The 22,299-nt window shown below is 43.9% G+C and overlaps 2 protein-coding genes across 5 annotated transcripts in view; one reads left to right on the top strand and one right to left on the bottom strand.

Moving 5' to 3' along the window:
- Positions 1–8,992, top strand: part of LOC135516231 (apoptotic chromatin condensation inducer in the nucleus-like) — a 29,016-nt gene extending 20,024 nt beyond the window's left edge. For all 3 annotated transcript variants that reach the window (XM_064940371.1, XM_064940375.1, XM_064940374.1), the window contains exons 11-17: positions 5,244–5,427; positions 5,568–5,713; positions 5,953–6,060; positions 6,277–6,384; positions 6,705–7,056; positions 7,191–7,279; positions 7,360–8,992. In XM_064940371.1, coding sequence (XP_064796443.1) covers positions 5,244–5,427; positions 5,568–5,713; positions 5,953–6,060; positions 6,277–6,384; positions 6,705–7,056; positions 7,191–7,279; positions 7,360–7,683 — 1,311 coding nt within the window. In that variant the 3' untranslated portion in view covers positions 7,684–8,992. The remainder of the gene's footprint in view (positions 1–5,243; positions 5,428–5,567; positions 5,714–5,952; positions 6,061–6,276; positions 6,385–6,704; positions 7,057–7,190; positions 7,280–7,359) is intronic.
- Positions 8,993–9,667: 675 nt separating this feature from the next.
- Positions 9,668–21,786, bottom strand: ajuba (ajuba LIM protein). Of its 2 annotated transcripts, none has more exons than XM_064940376.1 (8): positions 18,997–21,786; positions 16,919–17,020; positions 14,034–14,101; positions 13,786–13,848; positions 13,486–13,616; positions 13,228–13,327; positions 12,063–12,131; positions 9,668–11,742 (listed from the first exon to the last, which is right to left on the bottom strand). In XM_064940376.1, the coding sequence occupies exons 1-8, from the start codon at positions 20,537–20,539 to the stop codon at positions 11,638–11,640; spliced, it is 2,181 nt and encodes a 726-aa protein (XP_064796448.1). In that variant the 5' UTR covers positions 20,540–21,786; the 3' UTR covers positions 9,668–11,637. The 2 variants fall into 2 exon arrangements, with proteins under 2 accessions (XP_064796448.1, XP_064796449.1); XM_064940377.1 differs by having other exon boundaries at positions 13,228–13,279; positions 18,997–21,785.
- Between the last annotated feature and the right edge of the window lie 513 nt (positions 21,787–22,299).

A 22,299-nucleotide genomic window follows, 5' to 3' on the forward strand; every position in this document is an offset into this window, starting at 1 on the left:
ACTGGGCAAGTCCGTTAATAAGAACAAATTCTTATTTACAATGACGGCCTACCGGGGAACAGTTGGTTAACAGCCTTGTTCAGGGGCAAAACGACAGATTTGTACCTTGTCAGCTAAGGGATTCGGTTACTGGCCCAACGCTCTAACCACTAGGCTAGCTGCCGCATAGGTGTATATCATATGTGTGTACCACAGATATGTATACAACATTACTTTGTGGGCCATTCAATGTAATTGCACCACCATAAATTGATCATATCTGGAGTGATATTGGTATATATAGTACATTTAAAACTAGGTTTCGTTTTTATTTATTTGAACCAAAGTGCGTTTATAAGTTTAAAAAAAGTTTGTTTGTTAAACAAAGCATATTAATTATAATTGTACATGATATACTCATGATACAAGAAAAGTGTTTGATTGTGTGTGAGAATTAGGCTAGATGGAGGGGATTACTGGGTAGTTTGGTGCGTCAGGCTGACTCCGTCTTCACTTGAAGTTATTTGAGGGATGGTGAGGTTTTTGCAATATGATGATAAGAATTCCAGAGTATGGTACCTCTGTATCTGATAGAGAATTGACTATGTCAGGTGTGGCAGTGGGGAGGGTGACGGTTATCACAGTGTCTTGTGTTATGTAGATGGATTTCAGAATTAACCTGGAAGATTCCATTGAAGGGTTTAGGTAAACTGTGAGGTATGAGCATTTGTAGATTAAAGTACATAATTGGAGTACATTAATATCGTAAATAGACAAGATGTTGAGTTTGGTGTTAGGGGGCAGTATTTTTATTTTTGGGGGTAAAAAACTTTCCCGTTTTAAACGGGATATTTTGTCAGGAGAAGATGCTAGAATATGCATATAATTGACAGCTTTGGATAGATAACACTCTAACGTTTCCAAAACGGTAAAGATATTGTCTGTGAGTATAACAGAACTGATGTTGCAGGCAAAAGCCTGAGAAAAATCCAATCCAGAAGTGCCCAGGTTTTGAAAGCGCTGCGTTCCAATGACTCCCTATTCAGCTGTGAATGTACCATCAACGAGCTTACACTTTCTACGTATTCCCCAGGGTGTCTACAGCATTGTGACGTAGTTTTACGTATTTCTGTTGAAGAATAGCCGTAGGCGGCCACATTGCGTAAGTGGTCACATGGTGGCTCCGAGAGAGATTCTCACGTAAAATACAGAGGTAGCCATTACTCCAATCGGTCCTAGTGAAAAACGAATTGTCCTGGCGGATATATTATCGAATAGATATTAGAAAAACGCCTTGAGGATGGATTCTAAACAATGTTTGCCATGTTTCTGTCAATATTATGGAGCTAATTTGGAATATTTTTCGGTGTTGTGGTGACCGCGATTTCTCAGCCAAACATGAAGAACAAACGGAGCTATTTCGCCTACAAAAATAATATTTTTGGGGAAAATTAACTTTGGCTGTACCTGAAAGTCTCGTGAGTGAAAACATCCGAAGTTCATCAAAGGTAAACGATTTAATTTGATTGCTTTTCTGATTTCCGTGACAAGGTTGCCTGCTGCTAGCAAAACAACAATAGCCTAGGCTATGATAAACTTACACAAATGCTTGTCTAGCGTTGGCTGTAAAGCATATTTTGAAAATCTGAGATGACAGGGTGATTAACAAAAGGCTAAGCTGTGTTCCAATATATTTCACTTGTGATTTTCATGAATAGGAAGATTTATGTCCGTTGCATTATGCTAATTAGTGTGAGATGATGACAACGGTCCCGTTCACGGGATGGGGTGTCACTACAGGTTAAACAAAGGCTCAGATGGAGCCAGGTAATTAGAGGTGGCTAGTCTTGCAAATGTATTTTGTATGATGAGTAATTTGTGTAGGTATGAGGTATATGTACGGGCCCAGACAATATTACAGTAAATTAGATATGTTTAAATTAAACTGTAGTATAGAGTTAGGATGCAAGCCTGTTGAACCAAACCGCTAATCTTTCTGATGATACCAAAATATATCATCACTTTGCCACAGACTAGAGGTTGACCAATTATGATTTTTCAACGCCGATACCGATTATTGGAGGACCAAAGATTTAAATTAAATAAAATTGCAAGGGGAACAACTACTCCAAGTCTCTGAGCGAGTGACGTTTGAAACGCTATTAGCACACACCCTGCTAACTAGCTAGCCATTTCACATCGGTTACACCAGCTTAATCTCGGGAGTTGATAGGCTTCAAGTCATAAACAGCTCAATGCTTGAAGCACAGCGTTTGAATGAGTGCTTATGAGCCTGCTGTTGCCTACCACCACTCAGTCAGATTGTTATATCAAATTATAGACTTAATTATAACATAACACACACAAATACGAGCTTTTGGTCATTAATATGGTTGAATTTGGAAACCATTTCGAAAACAAAACGTATATTATTTCAGTGTGATACGGAACCATTCTGTATTTTATCTAACGGGTGGCAACCCTAAGTCTAAATATTGGTCTGTACAACCTTCAATGTTATGTCATAATTACATAAAATTCTGGCAAATTAGTTGCATATACCCTGACGCTGCATGCAATGAACGCAAGAGAAGTGACACACCTGGTTAATATTGCCTGCTAACCTGGATTTCTTTTAGCTAAATATGCAGGTTTAAAAATATATACTTCTGTGTAATGATTTTAAGAACGGCATTGGTGTTTCGGTTCGGTACAGCATTGGTACGGCATTGGTGTTTCGGTTCGGTACAGTTGTGCAACGATTGTGTTTTTTTTCTCGCAAATGCGCTTTTGTTAAATCATCCCCCGTTTGGCGAAGTTGGCTGTCTTCGCAACGAGCCAGGCGGCCCAAACTGCTGCATATACCCTGACTCTGTTGCAAGAGAAGTGACACAATTTACCTAGTTAAAAGAAATCCATGTTAGCAGGCAATATTAACTAAATATGCAGGTTTAAAAAATATATACTTGTGTATTGTTTTTAAGAAAGGCATTGATGTTTATGGTTAGGTACATATTGGAGCAACGACGGTCCTGCAACGCAGGACACGCTAGATAAACCATGTGTAGTTATAACTAGTGATTTATGATTGATGATTGTTTTTTAAAGATAAGTTTAACGCTAGCTAGCAACTTACCTTGGCTTCTTACTGCATTTGCGTAACAGGCAGGCTCCTCGTGGAGTGCAATGAGAGGCAGGTAGTTAGAGCGTTGGACTACTTAACTGTAAGGTTGCAAGATTGGATACCCGAGCTGACAAGGTAAAAATCTGTCGTTCTGCCCCTGAACAGTTAACCCACCGGTTCCTAGGCCGTCATTGAAAATAAGAATGTGTTCTTAACTGACTTGCCTAGTTAAATAAAGGTGTAAAAACAAATCTATGAAAACTTGAAATCGTCCCTAATTAATCGGCCATTCCGATTAATCAGTCGACCTCTACTGCAGACAAAGTGAATGATCTTTTCAAGGTAACTTTTCATCAATTAGATTCGGAGGAATCTAGTGGATGTGACTTGTTCCATTTCATTCCCACCAATTGAGATTCTGGAGAATAAAGTAGTTAAATTATATTTTTAAATCTTTTTTAAATTTTTTAAAATCTATCTGAAACATTCAGAAAATTTAGCCATATCTGAGTTGGCTTCATTAATTAGTGAATCAAAATGACTGTGTGATAAAATCTAATTGGTATCATCAGCAAAGAGAATGGTAGAAAGCAGCAAGGTCATTGATATACATTAGGAACAACAAAGGCCTAGTTATCGTATCTTGGCCCTGGTAGATGCACAGCTGTTTGCATAAACAAATTGGTCTCTATCATAAACATAACTATATAACCAATGATATGTATTATCATGAAAACTGTAGTAATGCAATTTAGAAAGTAATATTTCCTGATCAACCGTGTCAACGCTTTGGATAAATCTCAAAAGATGCCAAAGCATATATTCATTAAGGGCTGTATAGATCTTATCCACAAGTTGCAAACGAGCCATATCTTTGGAGTAGTTTTTACGAAAACCATATTGTTGCTCATACAGAAGTGTTAATTAAATGTTTCAACATTTTCTTTATATACCAATTCTGAGGATTTTAGAAAAACATAGTAGTACAGATATTGGGGGATAATTTGCAGAAGATCTTGGATCCCCAGATTATATAGAGGGGGATAACTTTAGAAAATGGTCTATCTTTAGGAACAATACCAGTTTGCATAGATTTGGTGAAGATATACATTAGAGGCTGCTGCTGATATCTTTAAGTTACCAATTACCTCCATTACATCAGGAGGATCAAACTGAAAGAGAATGGAAATGTTCCTTAATGCAATACACAGGATTTCCATCAGTGGTTTTCCAATTTGGCCTCTTTTTTTTTTTGTTCTTCAATTAGTCATGGCAGCAGTTCCTTTCTTTTGAGGCGTACCTTTTCAGAGAAGTCTTCATTTATGGAGATGTTGGTTTCCTTCAGGCACTTGGCTCTCCTGAGAATCTCCTCCTTGTCTTTCAACCTGAGCATTTTCGACCACTATAGATCTGGGCCGTCCATCAGGGAAGAAAGTGCCATTCCTAATCGCCCTCTCCATCTCCACGAGTTTAGGGTCCAGTTTGAGTTGATCTGCCAGGAGTTTCTTGCCCTTAACTTCGGTGTCATGCCAAGTTTCAGTCTTAACATCCTCAATTCCATTTTTTTTTTTTTTATTGATTTATTTTTTATGTTTTTGCGCCTCTATCGGTTTTTGAGGTAGTCTCCTTTTGGAAGAGTGCTTGTCAAGTGTTTGGAAAATTGCTAAATGGTGACATTCACGCCCTTTAGCTCCTCCACCTCTGACTGCGTAAACTCAACTGTTTAAATTCCATGACTTCCTTAAACAAATCATCAACCCCTTTGTTGGTAGAATCCATAAAGAGTTGCAGGACAGACTTTTTCTGGGGATCTTTATCCAACTCTTTTTGTTGATCGAGTTCATGGAGTGTAGCGTTTGATACATATTCCTCTTCCACCATGAGCTTTGGGGTGTTTATTTCTGTCTAGCATAAGCCAGTGCTGTTGATACAAGGTATATGCTGGGCAGTAAGCCTAAACACTGGTCGAAGATGCTTGGGAAAGACAGTGGTAGGAGCATTCACTTACCCACGGAACGAGCATCGGGAACGAGCATCGTGTGAGGACAAGAGACCGAGTTTTCTTTTTATCGACAAGCCAACATTTATTCTTACACCCTTGAGCTGTATAGTGATTAAGTTGTCACTTCTCCATTCATAGGTGGTCCCAAGTGAAAACCAGGAGAATGGCCAGGGAGAACAAGATGAAGAGGAAGAGGAGGAGGAGGAGGAGGAGAAGAAACAGGAGCATGACAGAGAGAGGGCACAGAAAGAGAAGAGGAAGGACTCAGAAGACACCATGGAGTCTCAGTCCTCTGCTACGCACGACACTGATGCTAAGAAAGGTAACGCACAACAGTTCTGAAATGTAACGCTGTCTCCCAAGTCTCTCTGGCTAATATGACACTTCTTTCTAGCCACTTTATCTTCCTGCCCTGTTCCCCTTGTTTGTCCCTTTCTCTTCAAATCAATCTCTCTCCCTCAGTCACTCCCAGTGATACGCTGGTGCGTCGCTCCATCAGCCAGCAGAAGTCAGGTGTGTCTGTCACCATCGACGACCCGGTTCGCACCGCCAAACAGCCCTCTCCGCCCAGAGGCAAAGTCTCCAACATCGTCCACGTCTGTAACCTGGTGAGTTCAGAGCATTGTCTTTAACACACTCATTTGAGTGTATAGCATATATAAAAGTAGATCTTGGGATAAGGTTGCTCCTAGTCACTGATCAGTTTAACATTTTCTTCCCTAATGGGTAAGGTTAGGATATATGGTTCCTAGATCTGTGCAAAAGGGCAACTTCTAACTTGAATCAACATCATGAACTTAGTGACCTGTGGCCCTGACTGACCTATGACCTCTCTCCTGTCCATTAGGTGCGACCTTTCACCCTGGGTCAGCTGAAGGAGCTGCTGAACAGGACAGGCTCAGTGGTAGAGGATGGCTTCTGGATCGACAAGATCAAGTCTCACTGCTACGTCACTGTGAGTAACTGTCATGGTCTCGTTCTCTCTCATACCAGTTTGTCTCTCACTATCATTGTAAGTGTCAAGTCGGTCAGATAATTAATTCCCAAATTACTTAATTGGGACTAGAGAAACTGATGGCTTTGAAAGTCCACGCACATCACACTGTTGTTTTTCAAAGAACCGGTCATTGTTCTTTGACCTCTCTCTCGCTCTCTCTCTCTTTCCTCCCAGTACTCCAGCACAGAGGAGGCTGTGGCCACACGAGCTGCGCTCCACGGGGTGAAGTGGCCCCAAAGCAACCCTAAGGTCCTCAGTGTGGACTTCTGTGAGCAGAACGAGGTAATTCTGTCCAACCCTTTCACAACCAACAGGGAACAACTGGACTAGTACTAGTAAACACTAGGAACATAGGAATAATTGCTCTGATGGACTAATGGGTATCTACATAAACTAACTTGGGGGAAAATAGCTGGCGCTTGGTGTGTAGAAATATGTGGTGTGTAGATCTATTGTGTAAATTATGATTTAACAAAGCCCTTCCTCTTTTATCCATCCAAGGAAAAAGTTTTTAAAGTGATAAAACACTGCCCATCTAAAAATCATTCACCTTCTTTTCCTCTCATTCATCCTTTATTCCCTTCGTTCTCTCCCTTCTCTAGCTGGACTTTCACAGAGGCCTACTGGCCGTGGATCCCAGAGAGGAGCACCGCCCCCAGCCTGGTGTGGGTCCTGGAGGTCCCAAAGTCCGACCGGGCGTGCTGCCCCCTCTGATGGACGGGCGCGGGGACCGCGGCGTGGTCGGAGGGGTGCGGGACCAGTGGGCGGAGAGAGAAAGGGAGATGGAACGCCGGGAGAGGACCAGGGCGGAACGTGAGTGGGACCGGGACAAGGTTCGAGACTTCGGAGGCAAACCAGGAGAGGAGAGGGAGAGGGGGAGGAGATCTCGGTCCCTGGATAGAGAGAGAAGGCGGAAGGAGAGGGACGGCAGGGAGAAAAAGACTGACAAAAAGGGTGAGAGGAGTTGGGAAGTCTCTTGTCCTCCCTATGCATGTTTTAATATCTAAGCTGTTTGTAACCTATAGCTATTACGATGTTAACTCACTATCTTTCTCTCTCCCTTCCTCCATTTTAATCCATTCCAACAGATGAGCCTCCTGCCAAATTACTAGACGACCTCTTCAATAAGACCAAAGCAGCTCCCTGTATATACTGGCTCCCTCTCACTGAAGAACAGGTAAGACACACACACATCATCATACAGCAACTTGATGGGAGTGTTTTATTGTCATTAATGACTTTTGTTTGCATCCCTAGGCAAACCAGAGGGGAAAAGAACGGGAAGAGCGACAGAAAGAACGAGAGAGGAGGCGGAAAGAACAGCAGGATGAGGAGGACAAGAAGCGAGAGGAGGAGAGAAAGGAGAGAATTAAAAGCAGAGAGAAGGAGGGAGGAGCTGCGGTAAGCACTGGAAGTGTGAGTGTCAGGGGATCTGAGGGAGAAAGGGAGCGTGGGAGGGAGAGAGAGGGGGAGAAGAGGAGGGACAGTGGTGGATTCAGACCCAGAGGTCCTGATCCTAAACCCTCTGCTGGGTTCCGACGTTCCCGTAGCCGTAGCAACCCCCGAGACAAACGCCGTTGAGTGTTCAGTTTGACGGAGTGAGAGAGATGGGGAGGAGGAAAAAAGGATGGATGCAGTCCCTCATTCAACATACAATTGGAACACAGCAGAAAGAGATTTCTAGTCCCCCTCCTTTACATTACAACCACTTCCATAGTCTTCAGGTTAACAGGCTGTTCCTCTTCTGGCTCTCCTGTCCTATGGGCCAGAGAGACTCCTATTTAGAAAACCCCAAATCCTCACTCAGTAATGCTGTCTGTCTCTCACATGACCATAAAAATCTACATGTATGGACTTTGGTCACATGTTGATAGTTTAGTGAACTGAAAAATGTCTGCCTCCAAAATGGCACCCTATTTCCTATATGATTGCCCCCGTCAAAAGTAGTGTACTATATAGGGAATAGATATGGTGACATTTTCGCTCTCCCTCTTCCTCCTATAGCTGTCTCATCTGTCTCAAGCTTCTCATACGAAGCAGTCCAGAGGTCTATTCTGAGCTCTGGAAATTCTCATGCATTTTAACCAGAAATGGAAATAAAGGGTGGAGGTTTGCCTCGAGGCCGAGTCTTGTTCCACCAATCTCTGCGGGCACACAGTAATAAGACTCTTCCCTGTAATAATCCATTTAAAAATAGCAGCCCAGTTTACCAACCCCCAAATGTGTTCTAGAATCAATTTTAGTATTTCAAAATCCAGTGAAGTTATTTTTTCTACGACCGGTACCAAGGCCCTTTGTAGGGTCATGTGAAGGTTATTTTTTCTGCTTTGACGTTTTATTATGATGAATCATGTAAATCTCAGCCTTGGATGGTTTTTGTGTGTTCTAGTGTGTGTGTGGTGGTGCTCTGCTCTCCCTCTCTCCACACACTAAGGTTAAAGTTGGTTAATGTGTCATTACACTGAAAGCAGCATACGTTTAAGAAAATTAGGAAACTATCTTTTTGCCTTGTCAGAGGGGTAGGGACATTTTTGTGTTGGGTGGGGGACTGATTTCATTTGCGCACACTTGGCATGTATACGGTTCTTTTTTAGGTTGTTTGGGTAGGGGGGATCCAAACGCACTGAGAGAATCCGTGTGGCACAATGTGAAACTGTCCCAACATGTGAAACTATCCCTTTCTTGCTCTCTTCCTTCTTATCCACTCAGTGTACCCTCGACCCTCCCAGTTCTTTTTGTAAATGAATCAGACATCGGATGAGTTTAACTTAGATTATAACTGTTTTAATATTGTTTTTAATTTGTTTGAAACTGATTCTTATTTGGCTCTTTTTTTTCTCCTGTAAGTGCTGAATGTACAAAGAATTCAAAATAAATGTAAAAGTTTAAATTTTGTCAGCGCATTCTTTAATATAGTATCTCAAGTCACATTTTGTAATGTTGTTCATGTTCAACAATTGCTTATTTGGGAGATTAGTCCATTATATGGATACACTACATGGCCAAAAGTATGTGGACACCTGCTCATCGACCACCTCATTCCAAAATCATGGGCATTATTATGGAGTTTCACAAGAACAGCATTTAAAAAATGTTTTTCTTAATTTCATGGTATCCAATTGGTAGTTAGTCTTGTCTCATCTGCTGCAACTCCTTTATGGACTCGGGAGGTCAAGGTCGGGACACAACCCAACCAAGCCGAATTGCTTCTTGACACAATGCTCGCTTAACCCGGAAGCCAGCCGCACCAATGTGTTGGAAGAAACACCATACACCTGGCGAAGGTGTCAGCGTGCACAGCCCCCGGACCGCCACAGGTGTCGCTATTGCGCGATGGGACAAGGACATCCATGCCGGCCAAACCCTCCCCGAACCCGGACGACGCTACGCTGGGCCAATTGTGCGCTGCCCCATGGGTCTCCCGGTCACGGTAGAGCCTGGAATCTAACTTGTGTGTGTATTTTATATATATATATATACACACACACACGGATATCCCGAATACTAGGTTTGATTTCCACCTTCTGGCCACAGATTGTAACTGCAATAAAGACTACCTCAAAAGTTAGACACACAAAGGAAAATATTTATTAATTACAACCGATACAGGAATGTTTTATTTTTTTACAAGAAGAAACACTTACAAAATATCTTACGGGTAAACAAGTCAAATTTTAAGTGCAAATTGTTTGCTAGTGATGGTTAAATACAAAAACAGGTTAACCAGATCGATAAATCCCTTATTCTATAGCACATGGTCGGGTGGTAAAAACAAAACCATAGTTTGGTGTATTCTTCTTAGCCTGGTCCCAGATATGCCAAACAATGCCGTGACAATTACCATAAGAGTTGCCGAGACTGCATAAACTGATCTTGGACCCGGCTATATTCTTCTCCCAGTCTGGTACAGTGATGGTCTGCGGAATGGCATGACTCATTATGTTGCACCTGGGTGGTGTTCAGTAGGCACACAACTGAAGAAAATGCTCAACTTGCCCAGAAATAAATACTTATTTTTAGCTTCTGCCAAACGTGTGCGCCTTAATGAACTTGCCCCCGGACATAGGGGTTTGATCTAAACCAGATTGGGGTGTAACGGATTACAAAAACGAATCCATTAAATTACCAGCAAGATTATTACTTCTAGTCTTTTTAAATTCAGAAAGGCTGTTTGCAACAACAAAAAATATGACACCTTTTGTTTTCACAATGACATTTAAATCATAATTGAAAAAAGGTGCAAGTTTAAGTTTGATCCGCCTAAACGAGTCTGACCACAAGTCAGAGGCCACTGTGACGACGTACCAAATGTTTGATGGATCGCGGGAAAAGAGAAGGAAATAGGCTTTGTAGGCTACAGTCCAATGTTGCGACTGCTGTCAGCATTCAAAGATGACTCAACTTTAAGAAATGCTTGGAGAGCAGTGGTTTAGCCTACGGGCGATAAGAATACTTCTTTATCTATCTACATTATTGTGAATCACACTGCAGCTCTCTCATTTAGCTATTATCGCCGTATGGGTTGTGGTTGTTGTAGATGGCTGTTGAAATGTATGTGTATTTTAACCCAATAATGGTTGAACTGAAAAAGTTTAAACTGCCTTTCAATCAGTTTTTGCAACTAGTGGATAGCCAGTGAAAAATGCTCTCTTGTAACAGTTGCATACTGCGGATCCCAGTTTATGGAATTTAAGTTTGAGGGTGTTAATTTCTAAACTCCTGTGGTATTGTGCTCAATACAGTCAAAAACAAGTTTAATTTAAGACCACGAATAGGGCTTTTATTGCTCAATCTAATTAGTGTTGATAAAAAAATAATCCATAGGCCTAATGGACTCACGCACTTTTGATAGACAAAGGGTAAATCTGTAGTTGCTACCTCAATTTTTGGATGTATAAATTAATGATAGCGTATATACCCATTGATTCTTTAAGAATATAAATTATAAATGGCTCATGAGCTTAGTTCAACTATCACATGCCATGATAACCCAAAATACTGTAAACTTGTTTCCCCCCAATGTTTGTAAACATTATTTACAAACACTATAGCCTCAAAACATTGGTATTTTTTCTTGTATAAAAACATTGGAGAATTGGCTGTCTATTAATCTTAGAGTGGTTTCATTTCGCCAGGGCCATCCCTCAGCGTTTTACAAAAACGGAGGCAGGGTGCCACTTGAGGGGAAAGTAATCTAAAAGTAACAAACTAATCAGATTACGTTAGAGTTTGGGTAATCCAAAAGTTGTTACTGACTACAATTTGACAGTTAACGAATAGATTACATTTAGAAAGTAACCGACCCATCCCTGGATCTAAGACATTGGTGCTATTGTGTCAAACTCTGGACCAAAACGGTAAATAAAATACATCTTATACCAGCGTTTTCATGTGAGCTTGTCTCACACATGAAATTCGAACATCAGAGGAAACCCATCTCTTGGTGTGCAATAGAGAGAAAGAAAGAGTTTGTGTGAGAAAGAAAAGGGAATGTTTTATGCATAGAGTTCCTTCCTCATGTTGTGAGGGGAAATGTTATGAGGCGCACACCCGGGTCATGTGACATGAATGGCAGAGGAGATGAGAGTCCAGAGGGAAGCACTGGGAGCCCTGCTGATCCGAGAGCTGCTTCCCACATTCCTGAGGAATAAAACAGACATGGAGAGAGAACATTACTTCTGATCTAAGTTCAGGTATAATTCTTCATAAAGTACATACAGTAACAGTACACTACTATGGTCGGTGTTTTTCAACCATACTCCCGGTGACTCGCAGGATGTTCTGGGTATTGTTCCAGTACAGTTATCACACCTGATTAAACTATCAAGCCCTAGATTAGTTGAATCAGGTGAGTTATTGCACAGCTGGAACAAAAGCCTGCTCATTCTCAATGAACACGGGTACAGACTGACCACATTACGTAGCAGGTGTTGTTAATATTAGATGAAGGCCGCACTAACCTCACAGTGGTAGCACTCAAAGTGATAATCGTTGTTCATAGACATCACCCGGAGTATCTCCTCGCTGCCCTGTAACAAAACAGCGGTGGTGAGATTAGTGCACCACAATCATGGCCAAAAGTATGTGGACACGTGCTAGTTGAACATCTCATTCCAAAATTATGGGCATTAATATGGAGTTGGTCCCCTGTTTGCCGCTATAACAGCCTCCACTCTTCTGGGAAGGCTTTCCACTAGACGTTGGAACATTGCTGCAGGGACTTGATTCCATTTAGCCACGGGCATAAGAGAGGTTGGGCACTGATGTTGGGCGATTAGGCCTGGCTCAGTCGGTGCTCCAATTCATCCCAAAGGTGTTCGATGGTGTTGAGGTCAGTTCTGTGCGGCCCAGTCAAGTTCTTCCACACCGATCTCGACAAACCATTTCTGTGGATCTCACTTAGTGCACACGGGCACTGTCGTTCTGAAACAGGAAAGGGCCTTCCCCAAACTGTTGCCACAAAGTTGGATGCACAGGATCGTCTACAATGTCATTGTATACTGTAGCTTTAAGATTTCCCTTCACTGGAACTAAGGGGCCTAACCCGAACCATGAAAAACTGCCCCAGACCATTATTCCTCCTCCACCAGTCTTTACAGTTGGCACTATGCATTGGGGGAGGTAGCGTTTTCCTGGCAAACGCCAAACCCAGATTTGTCCAACGGACTGTCAGATGGTGAAGTGTGATTCTTCACTCCAGAGAACACGTTTCCACTGCTCCAGAGTCCAATGGCAGCGAGCTTTACACCACTCCAGCCATCGCTTTGGCATTGCGCATGGTGATCTTAGGCTTGTGTGTGGCTGCTCGGCCTTGTGTGGCCTACCACTTTGCGGCTGAGCCGTTGTTGCTCCTAGACGTTTCCACTTCACAATAACAGCGCTTAAAGTTGCCTGGGGCAGCTCTACTCCCAATGTTTGTCTAAGTAGATTGCATGACTGTGTGCTAGATTTTACACACCCATCAGCAACGGGTGTGGCTGAAATAGCCGAATCCACAAATTTTAAGGGGGCGTCCACATACTTTTGCATAAACAGTGTAGTTAGACTTTTGAGTGGCATGCAGTATTGTCTAACTACATGATACGCAACAAACAACAAACACATTGAATGAAACGAGACACTCACCTCAGCAGGTAAGATGGGTTGTAAGCAGGCAGCACATTTAGGAGCAAACGTTCTGCGGGGCAACAAGAGTTCCAATGGCAGAATAGAACGACATGTAGACCTAGAAATGTAATGTACTACTAATGTACAAATCTAACAAACTGTGTGATAAACTGAGTATTATCCTCTGACCATAAACAACTTGACAATTGAATTAATGTCGACCCCCATCTGTATATCAATGCCTCAGTTTGACCTACTGAAGACACCCAGCCTCACCTGTTGTAGTCCGAGACACAGTAGATGTTGCTGAGGTGGTCGACGGTGAAGGGAACTCCGTCCAGGGCTTTGGAACACACCACACAGCGGAAACAACCAGGGTGGTAAGAGTTCCCCATTGCCTGGAGGATCTGATGGACGAAACAGATGGGGGAATGTGAAGAAATTATTTTTGAAAACAAGGTTAGAAAATGTGGTCATGGTCAGAAACATTTTCCTTTTTTTATGGTCATGGTCAAAAATACACGGGCTTGAATGTTGAGGAGTCGCTGACGCACACACAAACACACACACACACACCTGTTCCAGGATAAGGTGGCCACACACACTGCATTTCTCTGCTGCAGCCTGGAACCCTGAGAACTGACAAGTATGGAGAGAAGAGAGAACATTTGAGATGATTTTATATCATACCATAGAAAAGTACTATTTAAAACTTTAATGCAATTTGCTGTAATGTCTAGGAGGCCATTGTTTAGAAATGTACTGCACTGATATCCAGGAATGGAACTGAAAGAGAGAGAGAATCATTGGCCTTGCCCTCTTACCATGTAATCCTCTTTACAGTACACAGAGCCATTGACGTTGTAAAAGTCCTTGTTTCTCAGGGTGCGACCTAACAGAGAGGGAAACATGAATGACTGCAGAGGAACAGAGGGAGGCCAGGCTTACCCAGATGTTTTCCTTGCTTTGACTATGTACCGTGTCCTCTGTGATATTACCGGTATTTAAAACGGTACACATTCCCATAAAATACATCCGTGTGTCACTAAGTGCAAACACATTCATGGAGTGGAATGATTGTTCAAACTGAGTTTATCATATCACCAAGAAACCCTAGACCCACTCCAATTTGCATACCGTCCCAACAGATCCACAGATGATGCCATCTCTATTGCACTCCACACTGCCCTTTCCCACCAGACAAAAGGAACACCTATGTGAGAATGCTGTTCATTGACTACAGCTCAGCTTTCAACACCATAGTGCCCACGAAGCTCATCACTAAGCTAAGGACCCTGGGACTAAACACCTCCCTCTGCAACTGGATCCTGGACTTCCTGAAGGGTTGCCCCCAGGTGTTAAGGGTAGGTAACAACATCTGCCACGTTGATCCTCAACATGGGGGCCCCTCAGGGGTGCGTTCTCAGTCCCCTCCTGTACTCCCTGTTCACTCTTGACTGCACGGCCAGGCATGACTCCGCAACACCATAAAGTTTTCCAACGACACAACGGTGGTAGGCCTGATCACTGACAACGATGAGACTGCCTATAGGGAGTTCAGAGACCTGGCCATATGGTGCCAGGACAATGTGATCACAACAAAGGAGATGATTGTGGACTACAGGAAAAGGCGGACCGAGCACGTCCCCATTCTCATCGCCGGGGCTGTAGTGGAACAGGTTGAGAGCTTCATGGTCCAAACACACCGAAACAGTTGTGAAGAGGGCACGACAAAGCCTATTCCCCCTCAGGAGACTGAAAAGATTTGGCATGGGTCCTCAGACCCTAAAAAAGGTATACGGTTGTACAATCTTTCTATTATTCTACCAGACGAGCTAAATGACTTCTATGCTCGCTTCGAGGCAAGCAACACTGAAGCATGCATGAGACTGTGTGATCAAGCTCTCCGTCGCCGATGTGATCTTTAAACAGGTCAACATTCACAAGGCCGCAGGGCCAGATGGATTACCAGGACGTGTACTCCGAGCATGCGCTGACCAACTGGCAAGTGTCTTCACTGACGTTTTCAACCTCTCCCTGAGAGAGTCTGTAATATCAACATGTTTTAAGCAAACCGCTATAGTCCCAGTACCCAAGAACACTAAGGTAACCTGCCTAAATGACTACTGACCTGTAGCATTCACGTCTGTAGCCAAGAAGTGCTTTGAAAGGCTGGTCACGGCTCAACATCATTATCCCAGAAACCCTAGTCCCACTCCAATTTGCACACCACCTCAACATCTCTATTGTACTCCACACTGCCCTCTCCCACCTGGACAAAAGGAACACCTACGTGAGAATGCTGTTTATTGAGAGCTTCAAGTTCCTTGGTGTCCACATCACCATAAAACTATAATGGTCCAAACACACCAAGACAGTCGTGAAGAGGGCACAACAAAGGCTATTCCCCCTCAGGAGACTGAAAAGATTTGGCATGGGTCCTCGGATCCTCAAAAATGTCTACAGCTGCACCATCGAGACTGGTTGCATCACCGCCTGGTATGGCAACTGCTTGGCCTCCGACCGCAAGGCTCTAGAGGGTAGTGTGAACGGCCCAGTACATCACTGGGGCCAAGCTTCCTGCCATCCGTGACCTCTATACCAGGAAGGCCTTAAAAATTGTCAAAGACTAGCCACCGTAGTCATAGACTGTTCACTCTGCTCCCGCATGGCAAGCGGTACCGGAGCACCAAGTATAGGTCTAAGACTCCTGAGCAGCTAATCAAATAGCTACCCAGACTATTAGCATTGTCCCCCCGCCCTATTTTACACTGCTGCTACTCTGTTTATTATCTATGCATAGTCACTAACTCTACCTACATGTGCATATTACCTCAATTACCTCGACTAACCTGTGCCCACGCACATTGACTCTGTACAGGTACCCCCTGTATATAGCCTCGCTACTGTTATTTTACTGCTGCTACTGTTTTAAGTAAAATAATTGTATATATATACATATATGTGTGTGTGTGTGTGTGTGTATATATAAATTATAATATCCCTGCCTCTTGGGATCTAAGAGAATTTTGCAGTTTTAAAGCTAAATAATATAATTATTTATTTACTTAAAACTTATTTTTCTGAAAACGACATTGCTGGTTAAGGGCTTGTAAGTAAGCAGTTCACTGTAAGGTCTACACTTGTTGTATTTGGCGCATTTAACAAATTACATTTGATTTGATGATGCAGTTGGCTTGGAATGCTTCATTTCCACTGAGTTAAAGGGAAAGTTCACCCAAATTACAAAATGACATTGGTTTCCTTACCCTGTATGCAGTCTATGGACAAGGTACAACAGCAATCCATGCTTTGGTTTAGTTTCCACATGCTATAATTTGAGTATTTGTTGCACCATTCCCATTCAAGTCATGGGACCGATGTTAGCATTTTTCTCTCATCTTTAAGTGACTTTGTTGTGCTTCTCAATCAATTTTTAGATACTTTTGGATGATTTGGACATGATTTGCAAAAAAATCTAATATCAGTCCTATAACTTGAATGGGATTTGTGCCACAAAAGCTAAAACGTAAGCATGTGGAAACAGGGCCCGGGAAACAAAACCAAAGCATGAATTGCTGTCATGCCTTGTCCGTAGACTGATTACAGGATAAGGAACCAATGTGCAATTTGCGTGAAATATCAGTTTAACCATTCTGCTGTTGTTCAATCAGCCAGTCAACGAGAGGTGTGTGTGTGTTCAACTCACCACAGGACACACAGGTGAAGCAGTGTGTGTGATAGAGGCTGTCCAGAGCCTGGCAAGCATTATCCGCTCCATACACACCTTTCCCACACTTCACACATGTACCTGCAACACAATCAACACAATAAATAACCCTTACTATACGTCACACATGTACCTGCAACACAATACAATGAACAACCATTACTCACAAAGACATGGGCCCACATTCTTTCCTGGTGAAGTCACCTCGTCAAGAAAACGTCTTGGCCTTAGTCAAACCTCCCTCGTTACACACACACACACTCAGTAAACATTACTGTATCCCGTACATAGGACTAATAAAACTTGAAACCAACAAGATACTTCAAGCCAGACACAAAAGTCAACGCTCAAAATTAGGACTCGTTTTTTTCCTTCTGGTCACCTGCCTAGGGAACAACTCCTGGCCCTTCTTAAAACGCCCTCTTGTTCTGAGCTCCGGTTAGGGCCTCTGTCGTGTTAACAGCTCTGAGCCTAGCTTAGCTGCCACAGTGAGAGGAGGTGGCAGTACAGTTCACATCCCCTGAGGGCTCACATACGGGAGCAGAAAAACAGGCTATAGCACACCTCCGCTGTGCACGCCGTGCCAGGGTAACACACCAGCACACGCATGACTCGCGTCCCACACACTGCATATTATAATGGCCTGGAGTCACTCCGAACACACACACCCTGCCACACGACACGCACACTGCCAGTCCAAAGCTGTAATCTTCTCTATGACTCATACTAATGGTCAGTGCTGTGTTTATCGCTACCATGTAATTTGTCTGAACATTGCAGCAGAACTAGGCTTTGCAGTTCAGTGTGTATGTATAGCTACGCTTCCTCTGCCCTCTATGGGAGGGGATCTCAAACATTTTGGGGGCCCCTTTTGTGATAGCCAATTCATCAGGGGAACCCCTCATAATCAGAACAACTCGAGTGAGAATAAAATAGCACACAAGGAGTTTTACTATGACTTTGGCAGTGGATGGATAATCTCCACCCGGCACAGCCAGAAGAGGACTGGCCACACCACATAGCCTGGTTCCTCTCTAGGTTTCTTCCTAGGTTCTGGCCTTTCTAGGGAGTTTTTCCTAGCCACCGTGTTTCTACACCTGCATTGCTTGCTGTTTGGGGTTTTAGGCTGGGTTTCTGTACAGCACTTTGAGATATCAGCTGATGTAAGAAGGGCTTTATAAATACATTTGATTTGGATGGCTGGATGTACCACGTCTCAGAAATGGGAAGGAGCATTTTAAAGGCCTGCCTCTTGGGATCTAAGATAACTTTGCAGTTTTAAAGCTAATTTCCTGCAATTTTGCACATTTTTGTAATGGGCAGAGAGAAAACTTTGCCGTTTTAAAGCTTAAATTACAGTGCATTGGAAGTATGGATAATTTGTAGAGTACTGTGGATACCAATATCCCTGTGAGCCTCCCAGGCTCATGTTGCCCAGGGTTAATATTACATTGTATTACACTAAACTTATTCCACGGATCCTTGACCAAATGCAGTTTAATCTGTTGTTGTTAGTAACAATCATAAAAAAATAATAAATCTATATATTGTTTTATCTGGCCTCGGAACCCCTGCAGTACCGCGGACCCCACTTTGAGAACCCCTGCCATGTGGTTCAATGTCTGTGCTTAACTCTACCTAAAAAATGTTGTATACCTAGAGTCTCCCAATGTGATTTACTGCTTTACATTATGGCTGAGTGACTGTTGCACAGACAGTCTTTGATGTGTGTATTTTTGCATGTCAACTATGATAATTACTCCTCATCAATTGATCTCTGCATCCCTCTCTTCTCCTTTCTGTCTGATGTGGATAGCCTAGCAGCTCTACTTGTCTGGATAGGCCTCTGCCTTAGCTAGCCCACTGATGGCAAAATGTGTTTCTTTCCCTTTCCCTGCTTGTGTGGGAGGTATGTAGGTAAGACATGCAAGTCCCTACAGGTATCGAGGCACCATCCATCCTTCTCTTTCATCTATTCAATCTGTCTATCCATCCATTCATCTATCCAATCCTTTCATTGAAAAATAAATAAATGATGAAGTGGTTGATGATCTCACCAAAGAACTCCTGGCGATTCTCAGACAACGCCTCCCTCCCCGCTCCTGGCTCCTCCTGGGCTTTGATTGGTCCGGCAGCCGTAGCTGTGTTGACAAGCGTCACCGGCTTGCTGAGGGCCTTGGCATGTTCTTTGAGCATCAGACCACCCAGGTGTAGCCCCTCCCCCTCCAGTGCTGCGTCTCTTAGCAACAGGCGCGTCAGTTCCTCTTGGTAGCGGGTCCCCGGGAGGTCCGAGTAGCGCGCCCGTTCCCTGCCAGCGCCCACGCCAGTCTCCTCCCCTCGTGCTGATCCTACTCCCCTCTCATCCCACCACTCGGGCCCAGCCCGGTAACAGGCCGCTGCCGGGCTACCCACCGCAGGCGGGTATGAATGCCGGCTGTCCTGAACCCCTGTTCCTCCAGGTGAGGAGACCCCGTCCAGGTAGTCCTGCCAGCCTCCTGACCCAGAGTGTGCCCCGGCCCTGCCAGAGACTGTGTATCCCTGTCCACTGGTGGAGCCCCCTGCGTGCAGGGAGGAGAACTGCAGCTGCGGTGCCGCGGAGTAGCGGGTGTCATACCCCAGGCTGATTCCGCTGGTGCGGTTGCTGCTACAGCGGCTGCCCATGGGGCTTCCACCGCTGGCAGTACTGGAGGCAAAGCTGGACCTGGGACTGACCAGCACCGACTCTTGGAGACTGAAGGACGAGCAGGGGCTCAGTGTCGGGCCTGGGGGGAAGAAGAAACCGCCACCCACCACTCCTCCTCCTCCCATCTCAGAGGGCCTGTGAGGGGGGTGAGAGAGCGAGGCCGGCCTGGTGCTCTCCCAGAGTTCCCCTCCGGCGCTCAGCCGCTTGTAGAACAGTGCCTCCTGGAGGGAGAGGCGTTTGTGGCGCTCCGGCTCGGGGACATAGTGCAGCTCGGCCATTGCGCCACCACGGGGAGCGGAGCCGTAACCCGAGGAGGTGGAGGAGGTGGGGTATGCCGGAGGGGGGCCAGAGGAGTGGGACAGAGGAGGGTGGGAGAGGAGCTGCTGGCGTCGGACCAGCTGCTGGAGCTCCAGAGAGTAGCGGCGCTGGTTCAGAGAGGCCTTGGACCCAGCCGGGTCACAGTCCCCCAGGCCTGACTCACGCCTCAGCTGGATGTCAACGCCCTCCCCCAAGTAGCAGGAGGCACGCTGCTGGGGCGAACGCCGCCGAAGGGGGGCGAGATTTGAGAGGGGGTAGGGTTGATGTTCGCAGTCAGCAGTTTGGGGGGCGATGGAGCTTGTAGAGGGGGAGAGGTGCTGGGTAGCGGAGACTCTCTCTCCCAGTCCATTCCCACCTCTGCCACTGGCCGGTCTGCATGCCTCCGTTGAGGTTGGAGAGGTGAGAGAGAACTGGCCGGGTGTTGATGGTGAGGAGGTTGCAGTGCTCAGGGTTGGTGGTAGTCCACTACTGGTGTTCCCATTGCTGTTATTGTTGGTGTTGTTGACCAACTCGTTTTTCTTTTTAGAACTGGCGAATTTCACACTCCCTGAGTCAGTCAGTTTCAACTTCTCCAATAACTTACTTCCAAGTCGGTCCATTGTAATGTCTGACCTGGTCGTCTAAAACTCTGAATAATCAAATTAAATTAAATGCTGTTAACAAACCACTATGTTATATAAGTTAATGTACTCAATAAATACAGTGTGTGAGTTGGAAATACATTAACACTCAAGTATGTCTACAGTACAGTTGAACTACAGTAGTTGAAATGACAGAGACCCTTGCAATCTATATGCTAAACAAATACCCCCCAAATTAGAACAACCAACGGACAGACCTGTGTAGGCTATATGTACATATACAATAAATAAAAAAAACAGACGTTAAATAAGACGATTAAGACATTTTTGGAGGATCACATGACGATATAATCATGTTTGGATAACAGTGTTGAGAGTCATCGTGTCTTGGCTGTGGAGACTACAGGCAGACAGGTAGAAGGTAACGCATGTGAATCCATCGAGTTAGTAGTGGACTACTTCTATTGTTCTGGCAATGCTGGAGATAAATACGGATAAAAATGGCTTTTTAGGTCACTCTCGTGAAGCTGAAGTTGTTGTTGTCGGTCTCGTTTGAGACTAGGTAGCCCCACACCTGCATGTCTTCGGTGTGACGAAACGGTCCATTATATTAGGTTAGACTTGGTCACGTAAAGATGAGTTGTTTCTGCTATTCGTTGTTTCCCACGCAACTGGCACCAGTATAAACTTAAATGCTCTTATTTCGGGTCATTTTAATTAAGAAGCATTCCCCTTTGAACTTGTTTTTTAAAGCCACATGTAGTCCAGTGAAGTTCCGTTCCGCACGATTTTCCACGGCAAAGCTTTTTGGAATAACTCGTCTGGCTAAGTGAGGACCAGTGGAAGGAGGAAAACAAGTCAGTTTCTGTATAAAATGTAGCGTATCCAAACTCTTCTATTCACTTTGAAAGAAACATGATATTGAAAATGCATATAAAAACGCGAGAAAAAAACGGATCAAACGAAAACATAAAGCATTCGATGTTTCGAGGATGTATTATTGCTCACATTCCGTTTTCAAATCATTTTACGACAAAAAATATGCGGATAAGTTTGAGAACGGAACCCATGCTGCCTTAAACTCTACTGACCGTTGCCAAACCAATTGTACCGTAAAAGTAGGCAAGCATTAATCCATTCCGCAAATGTGTCACAGCCTACAACAACTTCGTTTCTTTCTTTCCCCCAAATGATTTGCCTCCCCCTCTTTTTCCTTTATCAGCCACTGGCTTGTTTTTTTCCTTCAGGCCGGAACACCTTTCTGCCAGCAATCGCGAATGGATAACGTCCCAAAATATTTCGTCGTTCATTCGCAAAATTCCCAGTGGGTGAACAATGCCATTGCAGAGTCCACTAGTTTGGGTGACAGACACATCAAAAGACACCATCTTGTTTTCCCATTTTTTTTTCGGTATTAACCAAATTAAGAGGCTATGCCTTATATTCAGTGGGGGCTTAAATAAGAATTCATGTGGAATTGGGGATAAAAAACCTTTCAATAGCATAATTTATACTAAATTACAATCATAAATCATCACATTCAGATTTTTCACATGGGTGGGTTAATGACTTATTACACAATTATGACCTCTCAAATACCTGTCTCAGGTATGTTATTTTGCCCCAAGCCTTATCAACCACACACCAATATGTCGGGCCTGAGGCAGAAAGCAATATATTGTATATTGTCAAGACCTGACACAGTTAAAATGTGACTTTGGTATTGGCCTACGTAACTAGAATATGTGTAATCGGCCATAATGGTCCAAACCTATTTG

This window comes from Oncorhynchus masou, chromosome 27 (assembly GCF_036934945.1).
Source record: "Oncorhynchus masou masou isolate Uvic2021 chromosome 27, UVic_Omas_1.1, whole genome shotgun sequence".
Lineage (NCBI taxonomy): Eukaryota > Metazoa > Chordata > Actinopteri > Salmoniformes > Salmonidae > Oncorhynchus > Oncorhynchus masou.

Excerpts from the sequence above, each read along its gene's own strand:
- ajuba (XM_064940376.1), bottom strand. The coding sequence starts at position 20,539 with ATGGACCGACTTGGAAGTAAGTTATTGGAGAAGTTGAAACTGACTGAC. Across the intron at positions 17,021-18,996 it reads GAATCGCCAGGAGTTCTTTG|GTACATGTGTGAAGTGTGGG; the intron begins GTGAGATCATCA and ends ATTGTGTTGCAG. Across the intron at positions 14,102-16,918 it reads CTTCACCTGTGTGTCCTGTG|GTCGCACCCTGAGAAACAAG; the intron begins GTGAGTTGAACA and ends CCTCTCTGTTAG.